The 20165-nt window shown below is 37.1% G+C and overlaps 4 protein-coding genes across 4 annotated transcripts; 1 reads left to right on the forward strand and 3 right to left on the reverse strand.

Annotated features, from left to right (window-relative positions):
- Nucleotides 1-1546: 1546 nt before the first annotated feature.
- On the reverse strand, nucleotides 1547-2154 carry LOC121795150 (30S ribosomal protein S17, chloroplastic-like). Its single transcript, XM_042193608.1, has one exon. It carries the CDS (start codon nucleotides 2082-2084, stop codon nucleotides 1635-1637), a length of 450 nt encoding a protein of 149 aa, XP_042049542.1. The 5' UTR covers nucleotides 2085-2154; the 3' UTR covers nucleotides 1547-1634.
- Nucleotides 2155-3095: 941 nt separating this feature from the next.
- LOC121795151 (photosystem I reaction center subunit VI, chloroplastic-like) lies at nucleotides 3096-4110 on the forward strand. The gene is made up of 3 exons (XM_042193609.1): nucleotides 3096-3269; nucleotides 3368-3494; nucleotides 3821-4110. Exons 1-3 carry the CDS (start codon nucleotides 3145-3147, stop codon nucleotides 3998-4000), a joined length of 432 nt encoding a protein of 143 aa, XP_042049543.1. The 5' UTR covers nucleotides 3096-3144; the 3' UTR covers nucleotides 4001-4110.
- A 40-nt stretch (nucleotides 4111-4150) lies between these two features.
- On the reverse strand, nucleotides 4151-6140 carry LOC121795146 (rho guanine nucleotide exchange factor 8-like). The gene is made up of 6 exons (XM_042193602.1): nucleotides 6023-6140; nucleotides 5789-5943; nucleotides 5401-5475; nucleotides 5054-5320; nucleotides 4586-4906; nucleotides 4151-4411 (listed from the first exon to the last, which is right to left on the reverse strand). The coding sequence occupies exons 1-6, from the start codon at nucleotides 6135-6137 to the stop codon at nucleotides 4151-4153; spliced, it is 1194 nt and encodes a 397-aa protein (XP_042049536.1). The 5' UTR covers nucleotides 6138-6140.
- Nucleotides 6141-6588: 448 nt separating this feature from the next.
- LOC121796626 (vegetative cell wall protein gp1-like) lies at nucleotides 6589-7080 on the reverse strand. Its single transcript, XM_042195436.1, has one exon. It carries the CDS (start codon nucleotides 7078-7080, stop codon nucleotides 6589-6591), a length of 492 nt encoding a protein of 163 aa, XP_042051370.1.
- Nucleotides 7081-20165: the final 13085 nt, after the last annotated feature.

Consider the following 20165-nt stretch of genomic DNA (forward strand, 5'->3'; position numbering starts at 1 on the left):
CTCCGCCTCCTAAGAAGTGGCTAGCCAACTCGCCGGAGCTAACTTGGGTAGCCTCGACGCCGGACCAAGCGGTTCCCAACGCCGACCGCAAGGAAGGAAGAAGGCGGCGGCCGAGCGCCGGCGCTCCGCGACTCCATCGGCCCCCGCCCCCGAACCCGCACCCTATGTTCCACCTCCACCCCCGAACAACTCGTTGTGGGCCCTTTTGGCCCAACTCAATATGGCCGATAGGTCAACTATGACCCCCACGCAACTTCAAACGCACGAGGGCATGATAGTGGGTCTCCAAAAACAATTGGGGTTGTTGCCGCCGGATGAGTAGTCTTCCTCGGGTAATATTAGCCAATAATTATGTAATTTTTAATTTTTAGTATTTTAATTATGTAATTTTTAATTTTTAGGATTTTAATTTTGTCTTTTTTATTTTATTTGTATTTTGTAATATTTATTGTGATTTTTTAATGAATTTTAGTATTATGGAAATGTTTATGTTTAATTGAATATTAAATTAATTGTGCTCGTCTTTGCGGAAGAGCACAGTTGTGGTTGTTGTGCTCTTACCAGAGAGCAGGCATGAATAGTACCGCCCGGGCCCACAACCGTGCCTCTGGCAAAAGCATGGTTGTGGATGCTCTAAAAACTCTGGTGATTTTTTTGTGTTTTTGAATATTTTTATGGTTCGAAGAGATTCTTAATTTTCTAGTGTTTATTAATTTAAGTTTCCATCACAATGTAACACAATTAGTAAGTATATAAGCTAATGTGGAAATTTTGGTTATTACTACTACATTCTAAACAAAAGTATTATGTACCAATAATACAAATGACTTTCTCTATCAGGCCAATGTACATGAAAATGTGTGGCCCATAAACACCACTTTGCATTGTGAATAACTGAAGATTGAACACAATTTTCTCTTTTTTTTTGGGTTAAAAATTGGCAGATTCCGATTACAAAATAAACTACCCTGATCTATGATTCATCAACCAAATACTACTCCATCACGTCCACAGTGCAAGAGAAGAGAATTTGGCTGCTAACTTTCTGTCACATTACACATATAGGGAACACATTTTTCGATTTACTCATGAAACAGAAACAGAAACAGAGTAGGAGTATTACGTGTATTAACATTCTTTTTTATTTTTTTGCATAAGTAGCAAGGTAGTGAGAAGATAGAGAACGTCATCATATGCTTCTGTTTCCATTTTTCAAAATAAAAAATCAAGTACTCCTACTGATTAGCAACCATTAACAAAAATTTCTAATAGGCATTTTCATCACAAGAATCCCCAATCAAACCCCCCAAAAAACAGAGCGAAGTCAGAGCAAGTAATCCATCCCCACACTCCCACGAAATCAAATTCAACACAATAATCACCTAAAAACCACACTTCCTAAAATCAAGAATTTGTTAATGATTGCTAATCACCAAAAATTTCTATACTATTTAGCACTTTCATCACAAGAATTCCCAATCAACCCCCCAAAAATTCAAACCAAAATCAGAGCAACCAATCCATCACACATTCCCACAAAATCAAATTCAACACAATAATCACTTAAAATTGTACTCCGTAATTCCCCAAATAGCAATTACAAAAACAAACCCTTACAACCCACGATACAAAATTCAAACTTGGTTCAACTCCGACTCCAAAGGAATGCCGAGACCCTGCGGCGGCGCCCCCTCCTCGTCCGCCTTGGGCTTGAAGGAGGGGCGGGCGGGGACGGGGACGGCCCAGAAGGTCTTGTTCTTGCTGACAGGGCGGCCCTTCTCGAGCTGGACGAAGTCGCCGACTTTGAACTGGTTTAATGGGTCGTGTGCCTGGTACTTCTTCTTCTTCCTCACGCGCCGCTTGTATTTGGGGTGTGGGGCAAGGCGCGTGACCTCCACTGCCACGGTTTTGTCGCTGGTGGCGCACACCACTCTGCCTTGCAGAGTTCTCATTGCCCTGATGACTGGGACGACGGAGGGGGGAGGCGGAGCGATGGAGGCGGCGGCGGGCTTGAAGGGGGCGGTGGCGCCATGGAGGAAGGGATTGGCGAGGGTGAGAGATTTGAATTGGGATGTGAGAAGCATTGTTGATTGATTTTTGGGGTTGGATAACAGAAGAGTGGTTTTTGTGTGGGAAAAAAGACGAGACAAGATAAAATCGCTTATTCTATCCAGCGATTTCACTTGCTGAGCTGAGCTGAGCGACTCTTTCATTTATTTCACTTGGATTTAATTAGTTTGAAATTACTAGAGATTAATTTATCATAAGAAAAGACAAGTCTCATGAACCAAGATTAATTCTAAATTTCACTATTCTAATCTTAATATTTTATCTTGTCTAACCTATGGCCATCTCATATATTCCATTTATCAAACATAAGTTCTTGTGAATTTATTTTAGGCTGAATTTATCATTTTATTCAATTCTATGATCTGATTAACAATTAGTTCCACTTAGAATTTTCGCAATGAGTTTGATTCGATGATTACGCCTGATTAATACTACTATCAAATTATTCTAAAATTATGTGAGACTGAATTAATTAGAGATTATTTAAGATTAAGTTTAATATGAACGAAAGACCAAAAACTCATAAGTCATAAGTAAGAATAATCTCTAATGATATAATCTCATAATTAAGTATTGAACGATATAATTCATCGAAACCATATTCGTAAGACTCAATTTTATCTAATTCATCAAACCGAACATTATTATAGTGAATAAATTGGATAAGACTAGTTGAATAGCCGAACTAGTCCACCAAATTGGATATTGGAATCCAACTTATCCAAGAATTTTTCATTTCAATTAGCCTACATTACATTACTTTGAGTGATTAAATTGATAGGAGGTCATTGAAAATAGTCTAAACTAATCTACTACTACAACCATTTACTTCATACAATACATATACGTATATTAAATTCCAACGAATATAAAAGAAAATAATTTTGAAAAGGATTGGGTTATCCAAGCCGAACCCAAGTGGCACCTCATAAGTGGATCCCAAATCTCTTGAAGGCAAACCATATTCCCACGTGGCATAACGGCATCCAATCAAGACAATAAAACACAATCAAATTGCCAAATAAGAATCAAAGTAGTTTTTTCAGTTGCGTTCGTCTAAACCAAGAAAAAAAGATGGCTTCATTAGCACTTGCCGCCGCCCAGCCCACCGCCGTAAAGGGCCTCTCCGGCAGTTCTCTCTCCGGAACTAAACTCCAAGTCAAGCCATCTCGTCTCACCTTCAAGCCCACCAACTACAGGTAAATGTAGTCACTCATTACTTGAAAGTTTTCACTCATAAATGGTGGATTCTCTATTTGGAAAAAGTGGAAATCTTGAAACATAAAGTTGTTTGTAGGAGTGGTGCTGTGGTTGCAAAATATGGTGACAAGAGTGTCTACTTTGATTTGGAGGATATCGGCAACACCACCGGCCAATGGGACTTGTATGGATCAGATGCACCTTCACCATACAACTCACTTCAGGTTTGTGTGTTTAATTTCATATAGGTCGAATTCCCGAAAAAATCATGAAATTTGATCACACTGTCCGCAACTTTTGAAATTGGGTGGAAAAAACCATAAAGCTTAACATTATTCGCAATTATTACACGGCGAAATATTCAAGTCACTTACGTGTACTATTGTTAATGCAGCACATATGTGTCTCAAATTGTTGACGTGGCTGATTAGGTGTTAAGTGTGTCGCAAATTGATAAAGATCCCGAATACGAAGATTTAGACCAGATATTAAAATTTGATTGTGTGATTAGGAAGTTTGTTCAAGAATCTCCTTTTTTTGTGTTGTGCAGAGCAAATTCTTTGAAACATTTGCTGCCCCTTTCACCAAGAGAGATTTGCTTCTCAAGTTCTTGATATTGGGAGGTGGTTCCACTCTTGCCTATGTGAGCTCCCAAGCAACCGGAGACGTTCTTCCAATAGTCAAGGGCCCTCAACTTCCACCTAAGCTCGGCCCGCGTGGCAAAATCTAATCTTGTGGTATCCCAAAAAATTCTTGGATAGTTTCATGTATGATTTCCACATCTTTGTAAGTGACATCTTAAATCTACTTGTCACAATGTCAATCATCATCTTCATCAAATGTTGAGTTACTATTTTAGTACAAATCAAATGTTGAGTTACTATTTCTTCGCCTCTGCATTCTCGTCGTTGGCCTTCTTCCCATCCGCCTCGCCCTGCTGCTCCGTATTCGTCTCCGCGCCATCCACCAGCGTCTTCGAATTAGACTCTGTGTCCACCTTTATGGACTTCGTCTTCTCCATATTGGCCGAGCCCTTCGCCTGAGCGTCCGCGCTCATCACGTCCTCGATTCTAGACAATACGGTGAACGCCAACGTCTCCAAGATCCTCGAGTAGCTCTCAAGTATCGCGTACCCTACATCCTACAATAATCACACAACTCAATCCGAGAAAAACCCTAGTGATATTAATTCAACACTTTCTTAGATAATGAAGTGCTGGTCAGTTGGTAAAAACGCTAGTGATAATTCAGACATTTTCTTAGACAATGAAGCGCAGATCAGCCGATAAAAACCCTAGTTGAGTCACTTTCTTACTTTGTTGGACTCGATTTTGCTTATGTCGAGATCTGATTGAGGGGTCCCGGGGAAGCGATGCTTGAGGATGAGTAGAACGGTTTCGGCTCTATCTTCGAGAAGCTCCCTCTTCTCCACGCTCACAGCAGATCCCCACGGGGCCTTGGTGTCTTTAGCATTCATTTTCCTCTTCCATATCACGACAGACGCCTCGATCTTGTTCTTGAGCTCGACGATCTTGTGCTCAGACGTTAAGTCCAACGACGACAGCAAGTTGTCCGGATCGAAGAAGTCCTCTTGGATCATCTTGTATATTGAGTCTCCAAGACTTACTCTCCCATTCTATGATCAAACAGACACATAATGACTTGAAATTCACAGATAATAAATTATGTTTAAGAAATTAGGTTTTTTTTTGGCGATATTCTCTCTTGGTTCGGTCGTTCTTGCATAGACGAATCAAGAATGAACGGGCCGCCTCGTACGTACCTTAGGGAGAGCATCAATGTAGGCATCTGGGATCTCCATTTCAGTGAGGACCTGAGCATTGATGGCCATGGCTGCTTTGAGGACTTGATTCACTGAGTCCTTCTGATACTGCAGCCATTTTCTGTTGCTCTCGGACAGCCCGTTGGGGGGCACCTTAGGCACGGGGATCCACCATTTGTCGTCGCTTCGTTGGGCCTTCTCGCCCTTGTCGTCGTCCTTTGATCCGTAGTAGAACTCGTGTGGCTCCTTGAAGTTGTCCAGACAATCCTGCCCATGCATCCATAGTGAGTTCAAAAACCCTAGTGAGGAAATGAGAAAAAAGGTGGAGAAGATGATGGGGTCTTAACAAGAAGCATTGTGTCGAGCTTCCGCAGAGCTGGAATGTTCGCCTGAAGGTCGTTTCTCTGTCTCGTCGCCATCACCTGCAAAACGGAGGTTACTCGTTAAACCACGATTTCGAATTAAAAGAGAGATAATTACAAGAAAAGACCGATCTATTCACTTTATTAATAACCGAGCCGGATTTGATGTATCACAGAACTATAATAAATACACCAACATTTATCATCAAATTTGAAAAGAGATCACCAACTCTACTTTTTATGGGTAAATAAACAAATTTTGAAGAACTTGAACTTGAGACGTTTGACCTCGAGCATTAACCATTTCACCACTAAGCAAACACAGGCACACACAGATCATTAACTCTACTCGGTTTCTAAAGAGAGAGATTACCTCAAAGGTGCTTCCATCCTTGTTCTTTTGTATAACAGCAACGAATTCAACGATGGAATCTGTGACAGAGAGCAGCCAGTCTATCTCCTTCTTCCACTTCACTTTTGTATCCGGCGCCATCGGCTCCAATTTCTTCATTTCTCCATATGCAGAAGCTGCATTTTCTCATAGTTTAATTAAAGAGATGATCACCAAGAAATTTTAAGATTTCCCTTTTGATTATTCAATTTATACCTGCTAAGTTTGTGATTGCATTCGACAATGCCAACGCGGATGAAACTCCTTTCCCCCTACCGGACATGTCCTCGCCGAGTAGCAACTTGGCAAACTTCTCCTTCATCATATCCATATCTATTAACACCAATTAGTAAAGTAACCGACAAGATTAAAAAATGAGTAAAATATAAGAACAAAGAGAAAAAGAGAGTGAAGTAAGAGTATCTATTTTCAAAAAATGAGACTGTTTTTTTTTTGTTGAGACAAAATGAGTATTATGCTTGCAATGTCGACTTTAGGTAACAAAATGAAATTTGAGGAAACATAACCATCTTTCAATTAATGCACTTATGCACTCATTATTCTCTGACGTGTTATAATAACGTCACTATCGTTAATATATTTTGTTAAAAAGTTGGCGTTACATGCATATTTTCAATTCAATAACTATTATGCTCTAAATCCTAATTTTTGGTTAACAAAAAAAAATTGAGGGTGTTAATTTTGCAACAAATTGAAAAACGTGATGACATTATTGCAACGCAATAACGTCATCATCTTTTATTTCGTTAAAAAATGACATTTCACGCATGATAATTTTTTCGATTCAACAAATCGAAAAAGGTGGCGATGTTCTTGCCTGTAGGCTTCTTCCTCACCGGCGGCGGCGGGCTGGGCGGGGGCGCCTCTTTAGCGGCGGCGGGTGTAGGGGGAGCGGTCGTGGCCTGGGAGGCGGTCTCCGCCGGGGGAGGGGTCGTGGCCGGGGCGGCAGCCGGGGCAGTTGCTGGGGTGGCATCGATGCCGCCAGCCCGGGACGGCTTGACGTTCTCTGTCCGGCTGAGGATGCCGCCGAGCTTGGGGCGTACCTGGACCGGGGGCAGAGGCTCTTCGGGCAAAGGGGCGGAGGCGACGGGGATTTTGCTATCGTCGTCGTCGGAAGGCAAGAGCGGTGAGATTGTTCCGTTGTTTTCGTTGAGGCTGCGGCGGAACTTGCTGGCGCCGCTCTCGAGCATGCCCCTGAACCTCCCTAGCTTCGATGATCTCGAACTTTCCTGATCTTCTGCACCCTCCTCCATTGCTCTTACCATTTTATGTATAAATCTCTAGCCTCAATTTCGAATCAATGCATTCATCCATGTGATTTTGTTGATGATGATTTCTCCTTTCCAAACAATGTGAAGATTTGTTTTTTCCTACTAAATATAGGGTTTTTTTTGAAACATGAAATTTTGCAGGAATGATGGAGAATGGTTTTCTTGATGTTGTTTTTGGTATGTCTTGTGTGTGTGTGTGTTTAATCTCATTCATGCATTAGCCACTAACACCAATATGCCAAAATACACACACATATAAAAAATTGGTTGTATTTGGATGGCTATTATTATACTCCATATATATATATATATATATAACACATAACTCAAAACTAAATAGAAATAGTTTATTATATGAACCATTAAATTCATTGTTACTTCATTATATTGTTAGTTTAATATAGGAAATATATGACCTACTTCATTTTAAAATCTAAATTTCCTATAATGAACTAAAATGATATTGACCTTATGTAGTTATGTGTTGTTTTATAATGACCTATTTTATTTGGAGTTCATTGTTAGGTAGTTTTTAGGTCATTTTAGAAAGGATATTGGTCAAAAATGATCTCCACATTTTTCCAATCCCAGTTTTATAAAATAATCTAAAAACTATAACTAGCAATGACTTCTATGTTACATAATAGTTTTATTGTTCAACATTAAAATGCATACTTGTTAATTTTGATCTGTATCCATAGTTATATTTAGCTACTTATATTTTAGTAGTATGATTTATTTTCATAGTTTTTATTACCCACATTATCCATCCACCAATGGCGAAAGCCAGAATTTTAATGATGGGGGCTCAATATATTGTTAATAATTATGAGATATTTTTAGTATTAACTACAACATAAGTTGTTGGGGCTGCGATAATGGGATTGTCATAACAACTATTAATAACATTATTCTTTGATTACTAATTACGGATCAAACCAATGACGTCGTCAACTAAGGCGAGTTGGATTGCCAATTGCGCTACTGCATTGCGATGTTTGAACCTCGATATGCATTATATATATATATATATATATATATATAGGAAAATGATCAATACAAAACTTGATCTCAATACAAAATCCAGACTAAATCCTGGCCATGAGATTTGACAATCCAATGGTCAATAATTAAACAAAAACACGGAGGGTCATTGTAAAGCAGTTTTAGGTCATATTATAAACTTTGGGTTTGAGGTCATGTTAAGATCATTTCATGTCATCCTTACTATAATGACGTAAAAATAAGCTTACAATGACCTAAAAATGACTTTTGTATGCTTGGTTCTGCATTTTTGTATTAAGAATGGTTTTGCATGGATCAAAACCCAATATAGGAAAATGATCAATACAAAACTTGATCTCAATACAAAATCCAGACCAAATCCTGACCATGAGATTTGACAATCCAATGGTCAATAATTAAACAAAAACACGGAGGGTCATTGTAAAGCAGTTTTAGGTCATATTATAAACTTTGGGTTTGAGGTCATGTTAAGATCATTTCATGTCATCCTTACTATAATGACGTAAAAATAAGCTTACAATGACCTAAAAATGACTTTTGTATGCTTGGTTCTGCATTTTTGTATTAAGAATGGTTTTGCATGGATCAAAACCCAATATATATATATATAGGGGAGCGTTATTCTCCTATTCATCCCTTAGATCATTTATTCTTCTTAATATGGGCCGTTAGATCTCATTCATCAACGGTCCAGATGATCTGCATTATTACACTATAAGGGTGCATTATTCAATTGAAAATTTGCATTATTACACTATAATGGTGCATTATTAGTCGGTGTGCATTATTCAACTGAAAATCTGCATTATTAAATGACATGTGGCACCAATCTAACCGTCGGATGACAAAATCGTGGGGCTGAGATTAAAAAGAACAAAGAACAAAAGATACAAAAAGGAAATGAATACATCCCTATATATATATATACATATATATATATATATAGAGTAGTAATCTATGGCAAATGATCATTAACTACATAACTAGAGAACAAATTACAGCCACAAGATCAAGAAAATCAAGGGTTGGTATTAATACATGTAATTTTTGAATTTAAGGAGAAATTAGTTTCCTCAATTACAAATTTACTCCATAATAACAAGACGGGGGTATAATGGTCCTTGCATCCAAAATTACGAACCGAGATCACATATTCTTTTCATTTGGAGTTTAATTACGACTCGCAGATCAATTCAAGCTCAGCTCACTGTACTCCAATGGCGGCTGAATCCCCAATCGATTAACACTGAATTAAGCTGGTCTCGGTTTCAATTCACTGATTTCAATAAAATTTATCGATTCAATTCGTCGGAAATCGGGTTTCTGTTTGCTGTTTGTTTCTCTCTTCGATATGTTTCAATCGAAGTGAGAGAATATAGCGATTGGCTCCATTTCAAGTCAGCAGCAGGTGTTTCCGACCTCCATGGTGCTGCAGGAGTTGCGGCGCGAGAAGAGAGGTTACGAAGATGAAGAGCAGCCATGAATTAGGTTTTCATTCTGCATTTAAATGTCAGTGTAAAATTAGGCGCAGAAGATGAACAATATTGCCAAAATGGATGAATTAGATTGGAAATAGCATCATCTCGGTTTTAATTCAAAAGTTGTCGCATGTTTGTAATTAATTAAAATTCATTTTACAACAAAATGCTTCAGCGTCATTGAATCCAATACGAAACCTAAGCAACATACAGAAAGAAAACTCATATACTCCAACACGGCTCGATTATTACAAAAACAACAGTAAAGTAAGATTATGCTAAGAGTGATGTGTTTTGCAAACAAGAGTGAAGTAAAATCATGCTAAGAGTGATGTGTTTTGTTAACAAGAGTGAAGTAAAATCATGCTAATAGTGATGTGTTTTGTTAACAAGAGTGAAGTAAAATCATGCTAAGAGTGATGTGTTTGTTAACAAGAGTGAAGTAAAATCATGCTAAGAGTGATGTGTTTTGTAAACAAGAGTGAAGTAAAATCATGCTAAGAGTGATGTGTTTTGTAAACAAGAGTGAAGTAAAATCATGCTAAGAGTGATGTGTTTTGTTAACAAGAGTGAAGTAAAATCATGCTAAGAGTGATGTGTTTTGTAAACAAGAGTGAAGTAAAATCATGCTAAGAGCGATGTGTTTTGTTAACAAGAGTGAAGTAAAATCATGCTAATAGTGATGTGTTTTGTAAACAAGAGTGAAGTAAAATCATGCTAAGAGTGATGTGTTTTGTAAACAAGAGTGAAATAAAATCATGCTAAGAGTGATGTGTTTGGTAAACAAGAGTGAAGTAAAATCATGCTAAGAGTGATGTGTTTGGTAAACAAGAGTGAAGTAAAATCATGCTAAGAGTGATGTGTTTCGTAAACAAGAGTGAAGTAAAATCATGCTAAGAGTGATGTGTTTTGTGAACAAGAGTGAAGTAAAATCATGCTAAGAGTGATGTGTTTTGTAAACAAGAGTGAAGTAAATCATGATAAGAGTGATGTGTTTTGTAAACAACAGTAAATGGTTTTGATAGTTTTAATCGATGGATTTTTGTAATTTTAGATTTCATAAATAGTTTAATTTTGTAAATAATAACAGAACATTTCTTTTAAATCATTCGAGCTATTGGCTATTGCCCATTAGTTTTAAGGAAAATTCACGTCATTTTTTCATTGGAAAAATGCACCACATGTGATTAGAATTCAATGAGATACATGGTAATCACTTATTTGATAAAATCTTATGGAAAAAAGTGGCAATATTGTAACTTTTCTCAGTATTTGATAATTACGTGGCTTCACAGAAGATAACTGAAATCAACGGATTTCTACAACCACTAGTCTGTTTTCTTCCTCCTCCCCTCTCTCTGCAATCTCTCTGCAAAATCTCTCTCTCAAAAATCACAAACACACGCAGAGAGCTGAATTGAGTAGCTCCGCGTCCATGGCGTCAAGCAGCTACACTTCTCTGTGTTCTTCTCCCCCATCTCTCCCCACCAGACTCTCGCCATCCCCAAAACAAAGCGCCACATCTCTGAAGCTCAATCACACCAAAACCGCCTCATTTCTCATCGCATCACCCCTGCCAAGAGTCTCCAATTCCTCGAATCCCAGCTCCAGAAATTGATCCCATATTTAATTTTCATAATATATTTTACGAAAATACCCTTGGCCTATTTTATATTATTAAAATAAATAATATTTATTCCATTAAGATGTGTGGCTGAGATTTGTTCTCTAGTTATACACTTAAGATTAGTTATATGTTGATCACTACTATATATATATATATATATATATATATATATATATATATATATGGTCTTCATCTACCAAAATAACTCCTTAAGTATAGAAATACAGACTATATATATACTGTCGGATCTGGAGATTAATGACTAAGATTTGGAGTGACTCCTCATTTTTTATGGGTCATAATAAGACCGATCTGTGTCATGTGCGGGGTAATTTAGGAATCGAAAATATTAGGAACCGTCGTTCCGTTTTTTAGGCGCTGGTTAATTGGGATTTGGGAGTAATTACTGCACACGCTTAAGTTGGTGCTTGGATTCCCACGCCATTCAATTTCACTCTCATTAAACAAAAACTCTCCAATTTCCCTCAAATCTTCTTCTTCTACCGCCAAATCAACAAAAAATCCTCCAACAAAAAATTGTCGCGGCTCAAAATCGACGTCTCGTCCACAAATTCGTCGTCTCCTCCACAAAAACGTCGCCTCTTCCAGAAAATCGACGAAGAAGGGGAACCAAATACCTAATTCAACAATGGTCAACACTCGAGCAACTGGATCTGCTAGTCATGACGAAAAAGGTTAGTAAGTTTTTGTTACCCTTGACTTAAATTTAACAAAATCAGGCCAAACTTTAACTTCAGTTCGTTGTTCGACACGTAGTGTATCAGAGAACGAACGCGAAGAAGAAGATACATCGGATCCCAAAAGCACCGAAAGGTAAGTCGATTTCACATTCTGGGATTTGGATGCATGTAGTTTTGTTTTGATTTTGGAACTTTTGTATTTAATTGTGGTTTTTTGTTTCTTAAGCAAAAGGCCAAACTTCCACAAAACCCTCAACTGAAGTGATTCCTGCTAGCCATGACATAAATCAAGGTTAAAGTTATATATTTGAACACTGTTGTGTATGAGAATTATGTAATTTGTAATGGTGCAGTGACAATGTGGAACCCAGGGCCAGCTTATTTTGCACGATGTGTAACCATATATTTCCATGACCCAAATATCCGTTTAGTATGACCCAAAAGCATAGCTGATAGTTTTTGGTTATTGTTAGTGTATTCTCCGGTCGTATGACCTAGGGCTTGCTTATTATGGCCCAAGTTAACCATATGTTTCATGACTCGAATATTCGTTTAGTATGACCCAAAAGTCGTTGTTGATATTTTTCGTTATTGTTAGTGTATGCTTTGGTCGTATGACCCAGTTTTAGCTTGTTATGACCTGATTTAACCATATGTTCCATGTTTCAAATATTCGATTAGTATGACCCAAAAGCATATTTTATGTTTGTGGTTATTATTAGTGTATTCTTCGATCGTACTAATATTTGGAACCCATGACCAGCTTATCTGATATATTTCATATAATTGCTCTTTTAGTTTGATGTTTGATACCATTATCCAAAGTATTCGGTTCGACAAACATAGTGAATTGTAGGGTGGTCTCGCAAGAAGAATCGGTGTGAAACAAGGAAACAGAACTAACATAAATGAATTACAAAATTTTGTTGTTACACCACAGGCTGGAGTAAACAAGGTAATTCTTGTGTAATAATTTTTACGTTTATTGATTAATGCTATAAATAGGGTTCTATAATGGTATTATCGTACGATATGTAGAAATTATTATTGCAGATCTATGACATACGTAAACAGATATAACATATTGCATGTTTTACAGAGGACGTTTTTTTGTAAGTATTTAGCAATGATTGGTTGTCACAATCAATGCAAATCAGTGATCAACGTACCTATTCAGAGGTTGAAGATGAGTTGGAGAATGACAAACAATGTTGATGACAACGGGGTTTATTTGCTTAGACACCTTGAAGTCTACATGAGTGAAAGAGAGGGTCAATGGAATTGTGGACTATCGACTAAAAACAAAGGTGTGATTCAGTATTTAAGAGCTAAATACAACCGTGTGTTGATGGTGGCATGAAATAATCATAGCGCGTTACTGAATAAAGAGGCGGCATCTAAACATTATGCAAAGGAGAACAAGAAAAAAAGATCAACGTAGAAAATATGATAGCTAACTATGGATCTCGCCAAATGGTTATGTCGTAACTTAAATTAGTGAAACATTTTGTTCATTTCTTTAAAGATAGTATTTCTCTTGTTTTTGAATAATGTTTATACGGCGGCTGGATGTCATTGGTACTATATATTGTTTCATCTATAAGATGAGAAAAAATTCCATTACAATGACCTTTGAATGCTTTCCTCTTGTTTCTTGTAGACGATAGCCCATGCGATGAACATTAATCGATACATTGGGTCATAATAAATGAATATGTGTGTCATAGAATTGTTAGGTTAATTTGTGTCATAATATACCAACAGTCGAGGCATGGCGTAAAACTATTGAATACCAGAATGCCTCATATAATTTGATAGATATGTTTGCATGAAACAAACTGATTAGTAGTACGAACGAAGAATATTCTCGTGTTTTGAACATATTAAAAAACCAAATACGCGATTCTACTCATGTTTTAAACATATTAATAAAGCTAGTACGATTGAAGCATGCAAAAACAATTATTAAAAACAACAGTTATGCTTTTGGGTCATACTAAACGATTTTATGTGTCATAAAAGTATGTGGGTATATTGGGTCATAATAATGCAATATTAGAGTCATGACGTAAAACTACTGTTTTATATGCCAAAACTTAATCTATTCTTTTGGGTCATACTAGATGAATATATGGGTCATGAAAACTTAAAGGTAAACTGAGTCATAATAATCCAATGTTCCAGTAATGACATAAAACAACTGAGAAACAGAATGCCTAATACAAATATGAATGAACTCAGTAATTTCTAACACGTGACATTGCAAATAAAATGGTCTCCAAAAAAAACTTAAACTGACGTTACTTCAAAAAACAGAATACATTGTATCAAACTTCAGAATTTCTTCTAGACCGCCGCTTTTCTTTCTCTTTGAATTTGTCGCAATTCCTTGAATTGTGGTGACCCCACTCCTGACATTTCTTGCATTGACGCAAAGGCTTCCTCTTAAGCTTCAAAGCCTTCTCCACTCTTGAGGGGAGTCTACTACCACATCCCTTCGTGCTGACGACTTCGGGTGGTTGAACATCTACTTCCTGGTGTGCCTCAGCCCCATAAAATTCCTCAATTAGTTTATTCTATAGGGCATTCTGGTGTATTTAAATCTGTAATGATTCATAATCAGAAAACACCGAAAAACTAACGATTAAGAAAAGACAAGTTTCCATCTACTGGATGTAGAATGATAAATAGGTCATAATATGAAGAAATCGTGGCATACAACTCATACAACTATCTTATACGAAAATGGGTCATCCTATACACAAATCGAAGCATAGCGGACAAATCGATCAAATAATATAGTTGAAAAGATTCATACAACCGAAGACGATGACATACACAGATACAAATATGTGAATCGGAGCATAACAAACAAATTAAAATAAAAAACATAACCATAACCTGTATTCCCAACAACGTCATCGTGGTGTGATTGATTATCTACGGGCGAAATAGAATGTGCGTCGGATTCCATTTTTGGAGGTGCGATCTACCAACATGGATGATATAGAATTGAAAATGGAACAGATTAATTTGGAACACGGTTGGAGTTGGGATCTTCCAACGACGATGATATAAAATTGAGAATGGAAAAGATTAATCTGGAACAATTGTAATGGAAGTTTGATGGTACAGAGGCTGAAGAAGATGAATATACGAAGGAGAAGAAGTTGAGTCAATTCAAATCATAATTGACGCATATGATTTGTTAGTGGAAAGAGAAATGGCAAAATTATAGGAGATGCCATAACCAACGAAATGTGGCTAATGACTTAATTAACCTTATTGGATTTTTAGTGAATAAAAGAATAAGATTTAAGGAATTAATTGAGTCATTAGATCTTTTAATATCAAGATGATCTCGCCAGATCCTAAGGCTGAAAGTTGGTCTGTATTTCTTTGTTTAAAGCCATACTTGTTTTGATCAACATATATATATATATATATATATATATATATATATATAGGGTTTTGATCTATGCAAAACCATTCTTAATACAAAAATGCAGAACCAAGCGTACAAAAGTCATTTTTAAGTCATTGTAAGCTTATTTTTACGTCATTATAGTAAGGATGACATAAAATGATCTTAACATGACCTCAAACCCAAAGTTTATAATATGACCTAAAACTGCTTTACAATGACCCTCCGTGTTTTTGTTTAATTATTGACCATTGGATTGTCAAATCTCATGGTCAGGATTTGGTCTGGATTTTGTATTGAGATCAAGTTTTGTATTGATCATTCTCCTATATATATATATATATATATATATATTATTCTCCTATTGCCCCCTTAGTGCCTATTTCCTTCTTAATATCAACCATTAGATTAGAGAAATGGACGGTCAAGATCAAAATTGGGTAATTAATCCCGTGTTACATTATTGGTCTTATTTTGTGCATTATGAGGGTACAATAGTAATCCAATAATGGCTGGAACGCGTTTCAAAACGGAAGTTCCGATAATTAAGCGGGAGACCTTCCATCTACTCACTCCATCCCATCAACCCACGATCAAACCTTTCTCCCCTAATTCAAAACCCTTGAAACCCTAGCCGCCCCTCAACACCGAGAGAAACCACCTTCACCATCGATTCTCACCATGAAAAGCTCAATCAATCGCCGATACAGACTTAGAAAGCTGTGTTCTAAGTTCGCGCGCGCCGTCGGTCGTCGATTCAGTTGATCTTAACCAAAACGGTGTGCCTCTAAAGTCCAGATTTTTAGTTATAAATACTCCTATTCGCCGATTGTCGAGTTCTAGGAGGCGATATAGTAGACGATTCACATTTTTTAGTGTTTATTTGAAATAATGCTCATGAAATTTGGTTGATGTTTATAAAAAGTTGAATTTTTTGGCGTTTGATTTAGGGTTTTTTACATTAATGAAGTATTTAGTTGATTTTGGAGTTATATTTGGTTTTCTGTGCGAATATTGTGGTTGAAATCTTACTGATGTGGTCGATGTTCTTGTAAATCATGTGTTTCTATGCATTTTATTTTCGAATTTGTACATTATTGACTTTTGCAGTTGATTTTTGAGGTAAACCTGTTTTTTTTGGTCGTTTTGGTTGATGAAAATGTACTGATTTTGGTCGATAAGCTAATCGGTTTTTTTATTTTGGGTTGTCTTGCAGATACAGAATGTGGATTTAATGCATTTTTATTCTATTCCATGTTGCAATGTGGATTTAACATTTTCCCCTTGGTTGATGCATTATGTGACTTGTGTTGTACATGGGTCAAAGAGTGAATGCAATATTTGTATGTTCATTACTTGATCGAATCTGTACATTATGTAGCTATTTCTATGCGTTATTTATCTTGTTTTATGCATCATTTGACTGTTGTTGTACATGAGTCTAAGAGTGAATGCAATATTTATATGTTCATTATTTGAGTGATTCTGTACATTATTTGGCTATTTGAATGCATTATTTATCATGATTTATGCATCATGTGACTGCTGTTGTACATGGGTCAAAGAGTGAATGGAATATTTGTATGTTCATTACTTGACAGGATCTGTACATTATTTAGTTATTTTAGTGCATTATTTATCATGGTTTATGCTTTATGTGACTGTTGTTGGACATGGGACAATGGATGATTGCAATATTCATGGTGCATTTGTTGATTTATTCTGAACATTATTTGATTATTAAAATGCATTATGTATCAGTTTTCAGACATTATTTTGATGCTTCTGTACAAGAGTGTATAAGTGAATGCAGTATAACTGTCCACATTATTTTATTCAGTATGTACATTATGTAACTAATTGTATGTTATTATTTTGTATGTTGTACAACATCAAAGCAGCTAAGATTGGACATCGACGAGGCGGTCGATGATATACTGCCAGTAGGAATTCCCCAGAAATTGCGGGAGCGATTATTAGTGGACGGGACTAGTACAGCTCCGGAAGAGACGGAGGATAGGAAACCAAGGGGTAGGAACGTCGACCATCTGTATTGTCGACGAACCCCTACAGAGTTTCTGAATTGTATAAAGAGTTTAACTCCACGGCAGAAGGAAGCCGTCACGAAACTTGTAAATGAGTCTAAGAGTGAATGCAATATTTGTACATTATTTATCTATTTCTATGCATGATTTATCATGTTTTATGCATCATTGGACTGTTGTTGTACATGAGTCTAAGAGTGAATGCAGTATTTGTATGTTCATTACTTGAGTGATTCTGTACATTATTTGGCTATTTGAATGCATTATTTATCCTGTTTTATGCATCACATGGTTGATGTTGTACATGGGACAAAGAATGGTTGCCTATCCCCCAGACGAATTACTGCAGCTCGTGTATTTGGACAACGTTTGTTAGACTTAGAACATACTACACCCTAGCCCCTAGGCTTGTTAAACCCTTAGGAAAAACAAGAAACCTGAAGCAAACAGCGAAACACAGCACAACTTAAATTAAACGGGTCAGGATAAATGTTCATTACATATCACAAATAATGCATTACAAAAACTAAACTGCACATAATATTATATAATATGTACATTATGTAAATCAGAAAAAAACCTACGCGCTATGTATGTGCAACCCCAGATGAATTACTGCAGCTCGTGTATTTGGACAACGTTATTTAGACTTAGAACATACTACACCCTAGCCCCTAGGCTTGTTAAACCCTTAGGGAAAACAAGAAACGTGAACCAAACATCGAAACACGGCACAACTTAAATTAAATGGGTCAGGATAAATGTTCATTACATATCACAAATAATGCATTACAGAAACTATGGGTGTCGAAATGGGTACCCGCGGGTACCCGTACCCGGAGAACCGGGTACCCGTACCCGTTTGTAGCAAAAATCTTTGTCCCGTTACCCGACCCTCACAGTGACGGGTACCCGCCTTGTCGGGTACGGGTATCCCGTATTCGACAGGCGGGTACCCGTACCCGACCCGTTTAAAATATATTCATCACGTTGTCCTAAAAATCATTTAGATTCGAATTCGCCCAAACACTTACCCTACCTCATTCAAAACTGAAATTCAAAGTTAGCACCAACAACTTCTCACTAATAATATTACCCAATCAATCAATATATACATAACACCGAGGTTCATAACACATATTATAGTTTCCCATGATATATTCTTATATTAACATAATAGTATCAATTGCTGACAACCAACTCACCATGCACCAGCTTGATAAAAAATTAATTTATCAAATACTCATCCAGCAGATAGGTTACGTGTTATAATTCTAAAACTCATCCCCAAATACTTGCCACCTAAATCTATATTTTAATGCATAAAGAGGTAGCATGAAAGAGTATGCAATATTTTGTAAACACAGAACAACATCTTGTTTCAGTTTTAATAATTTCCAACGCAATTTCTTAGGAATTGGGGCAGCAATCTGGAAGTTATTGACTTGAGCCCTTACCTTCTTCGCGGCAGGGGTCGGCGGCTGATGTGGGCGGTGGCGGGCGGCGGGTGCGGGTGGCGGCGCGGGTGTGAAGAGTAGACAATTTAGGGTAATGGACAAAAGACTTCAGAGTTAATCCTAAAACGTGTATTAATTAAAATTACGGTAATGGACAAAAGACTTAAACAGATATTAATTAAAAATTTAATACAATATTTATATTTAAACCGGTACCCGTACCCGAACCCGTTCCCGCTTATGTAGGGTAGCGGGTACCCGAAACCCGACGGGTAATGGGTCGGGTGTGCGGGTACCCAATACCCGCTACCCGTTTCGACACCCCTAAACTAAACTACGCATTATACTATATAATATGTACATTATGTAAATCAGTAAAAAAAACCTACTCGCTAAGAATGTGCAACCCCAGATGAATTACTGCAGCTCGTGTATTTGGACAACGTTATTTAGACTTAGAACATACTACACGCTAGTCCCTAGGCTTGTTAAACCTTAGGGAAAACAAGAAACGTGCGCCAAACGTCGAAACACAGCAAAGTTAAATTAAACGGGTCAAGATAAATGTTCATTACATATCACATATAATGTATTACAGAAACTAAACTACGCATTATACTATACAATATATAGATTATGTATATCTGTTTTTAAAAAACTCCAACGCATTAAATTCCAACGCGATTAAACTCCAACTCGATTGACGATCTTCACAAACTCGTTCATAATTACTCATCGTCGATTGGCCACTTCAATCCGGCTAATGTGCTAAAAGAATGAGGCATACTCGCAGTCATTCTTTAAGTCCTCCAACCTATACATTGCAGATCACGTATTATGCATTATACAGACAATAGAATCCATTATGCATTATCATTTGGTGCATTATATGTATCCGGTTAACGCCAATAAGGTATGCTTCATACTCGCGGGTAGTCATTGTTTCCTCCATCCTATACATTTCCGATCACGTATTATTCATTATATACTCAATACAATTCATCATCCATCATCACTTGGTGCATTATTTGTATCGTTTTAAACTACTACCCTAGCCACGCCGAGAGCTAAACCCCGAAGGAATGATTCATAATCGCGTTCCCTCATTATTTACTCTATCCTATGCATTGCAGTCCACATATTACGCATTATATAGTCAATAAAATTCATTATCCATTCTCATTTGGTGCATTGTTTGTATCTATTTAAACTACTACACTAGCCACGCCGTTATCTAAACCTTAAAGGAATGATACATAATCTCGGGCTTTCAGAGTGGTTTTGTCTCTCACCCTAAACTACACCACTA

This window comes from Salvia splendens, chromosome 3, assembly GCF_004379255.2.
Source record: "Salvia splendens isolate huo1 chromosome 3, SspV2, whole genome shotgun sequence".
Lineage (NCBI taxonomy): Eukaryota > Viridiplantae > Streptophyta > Magnoliopsida > Lamiales > Lamiaceae > Salvia > Salvia splendens.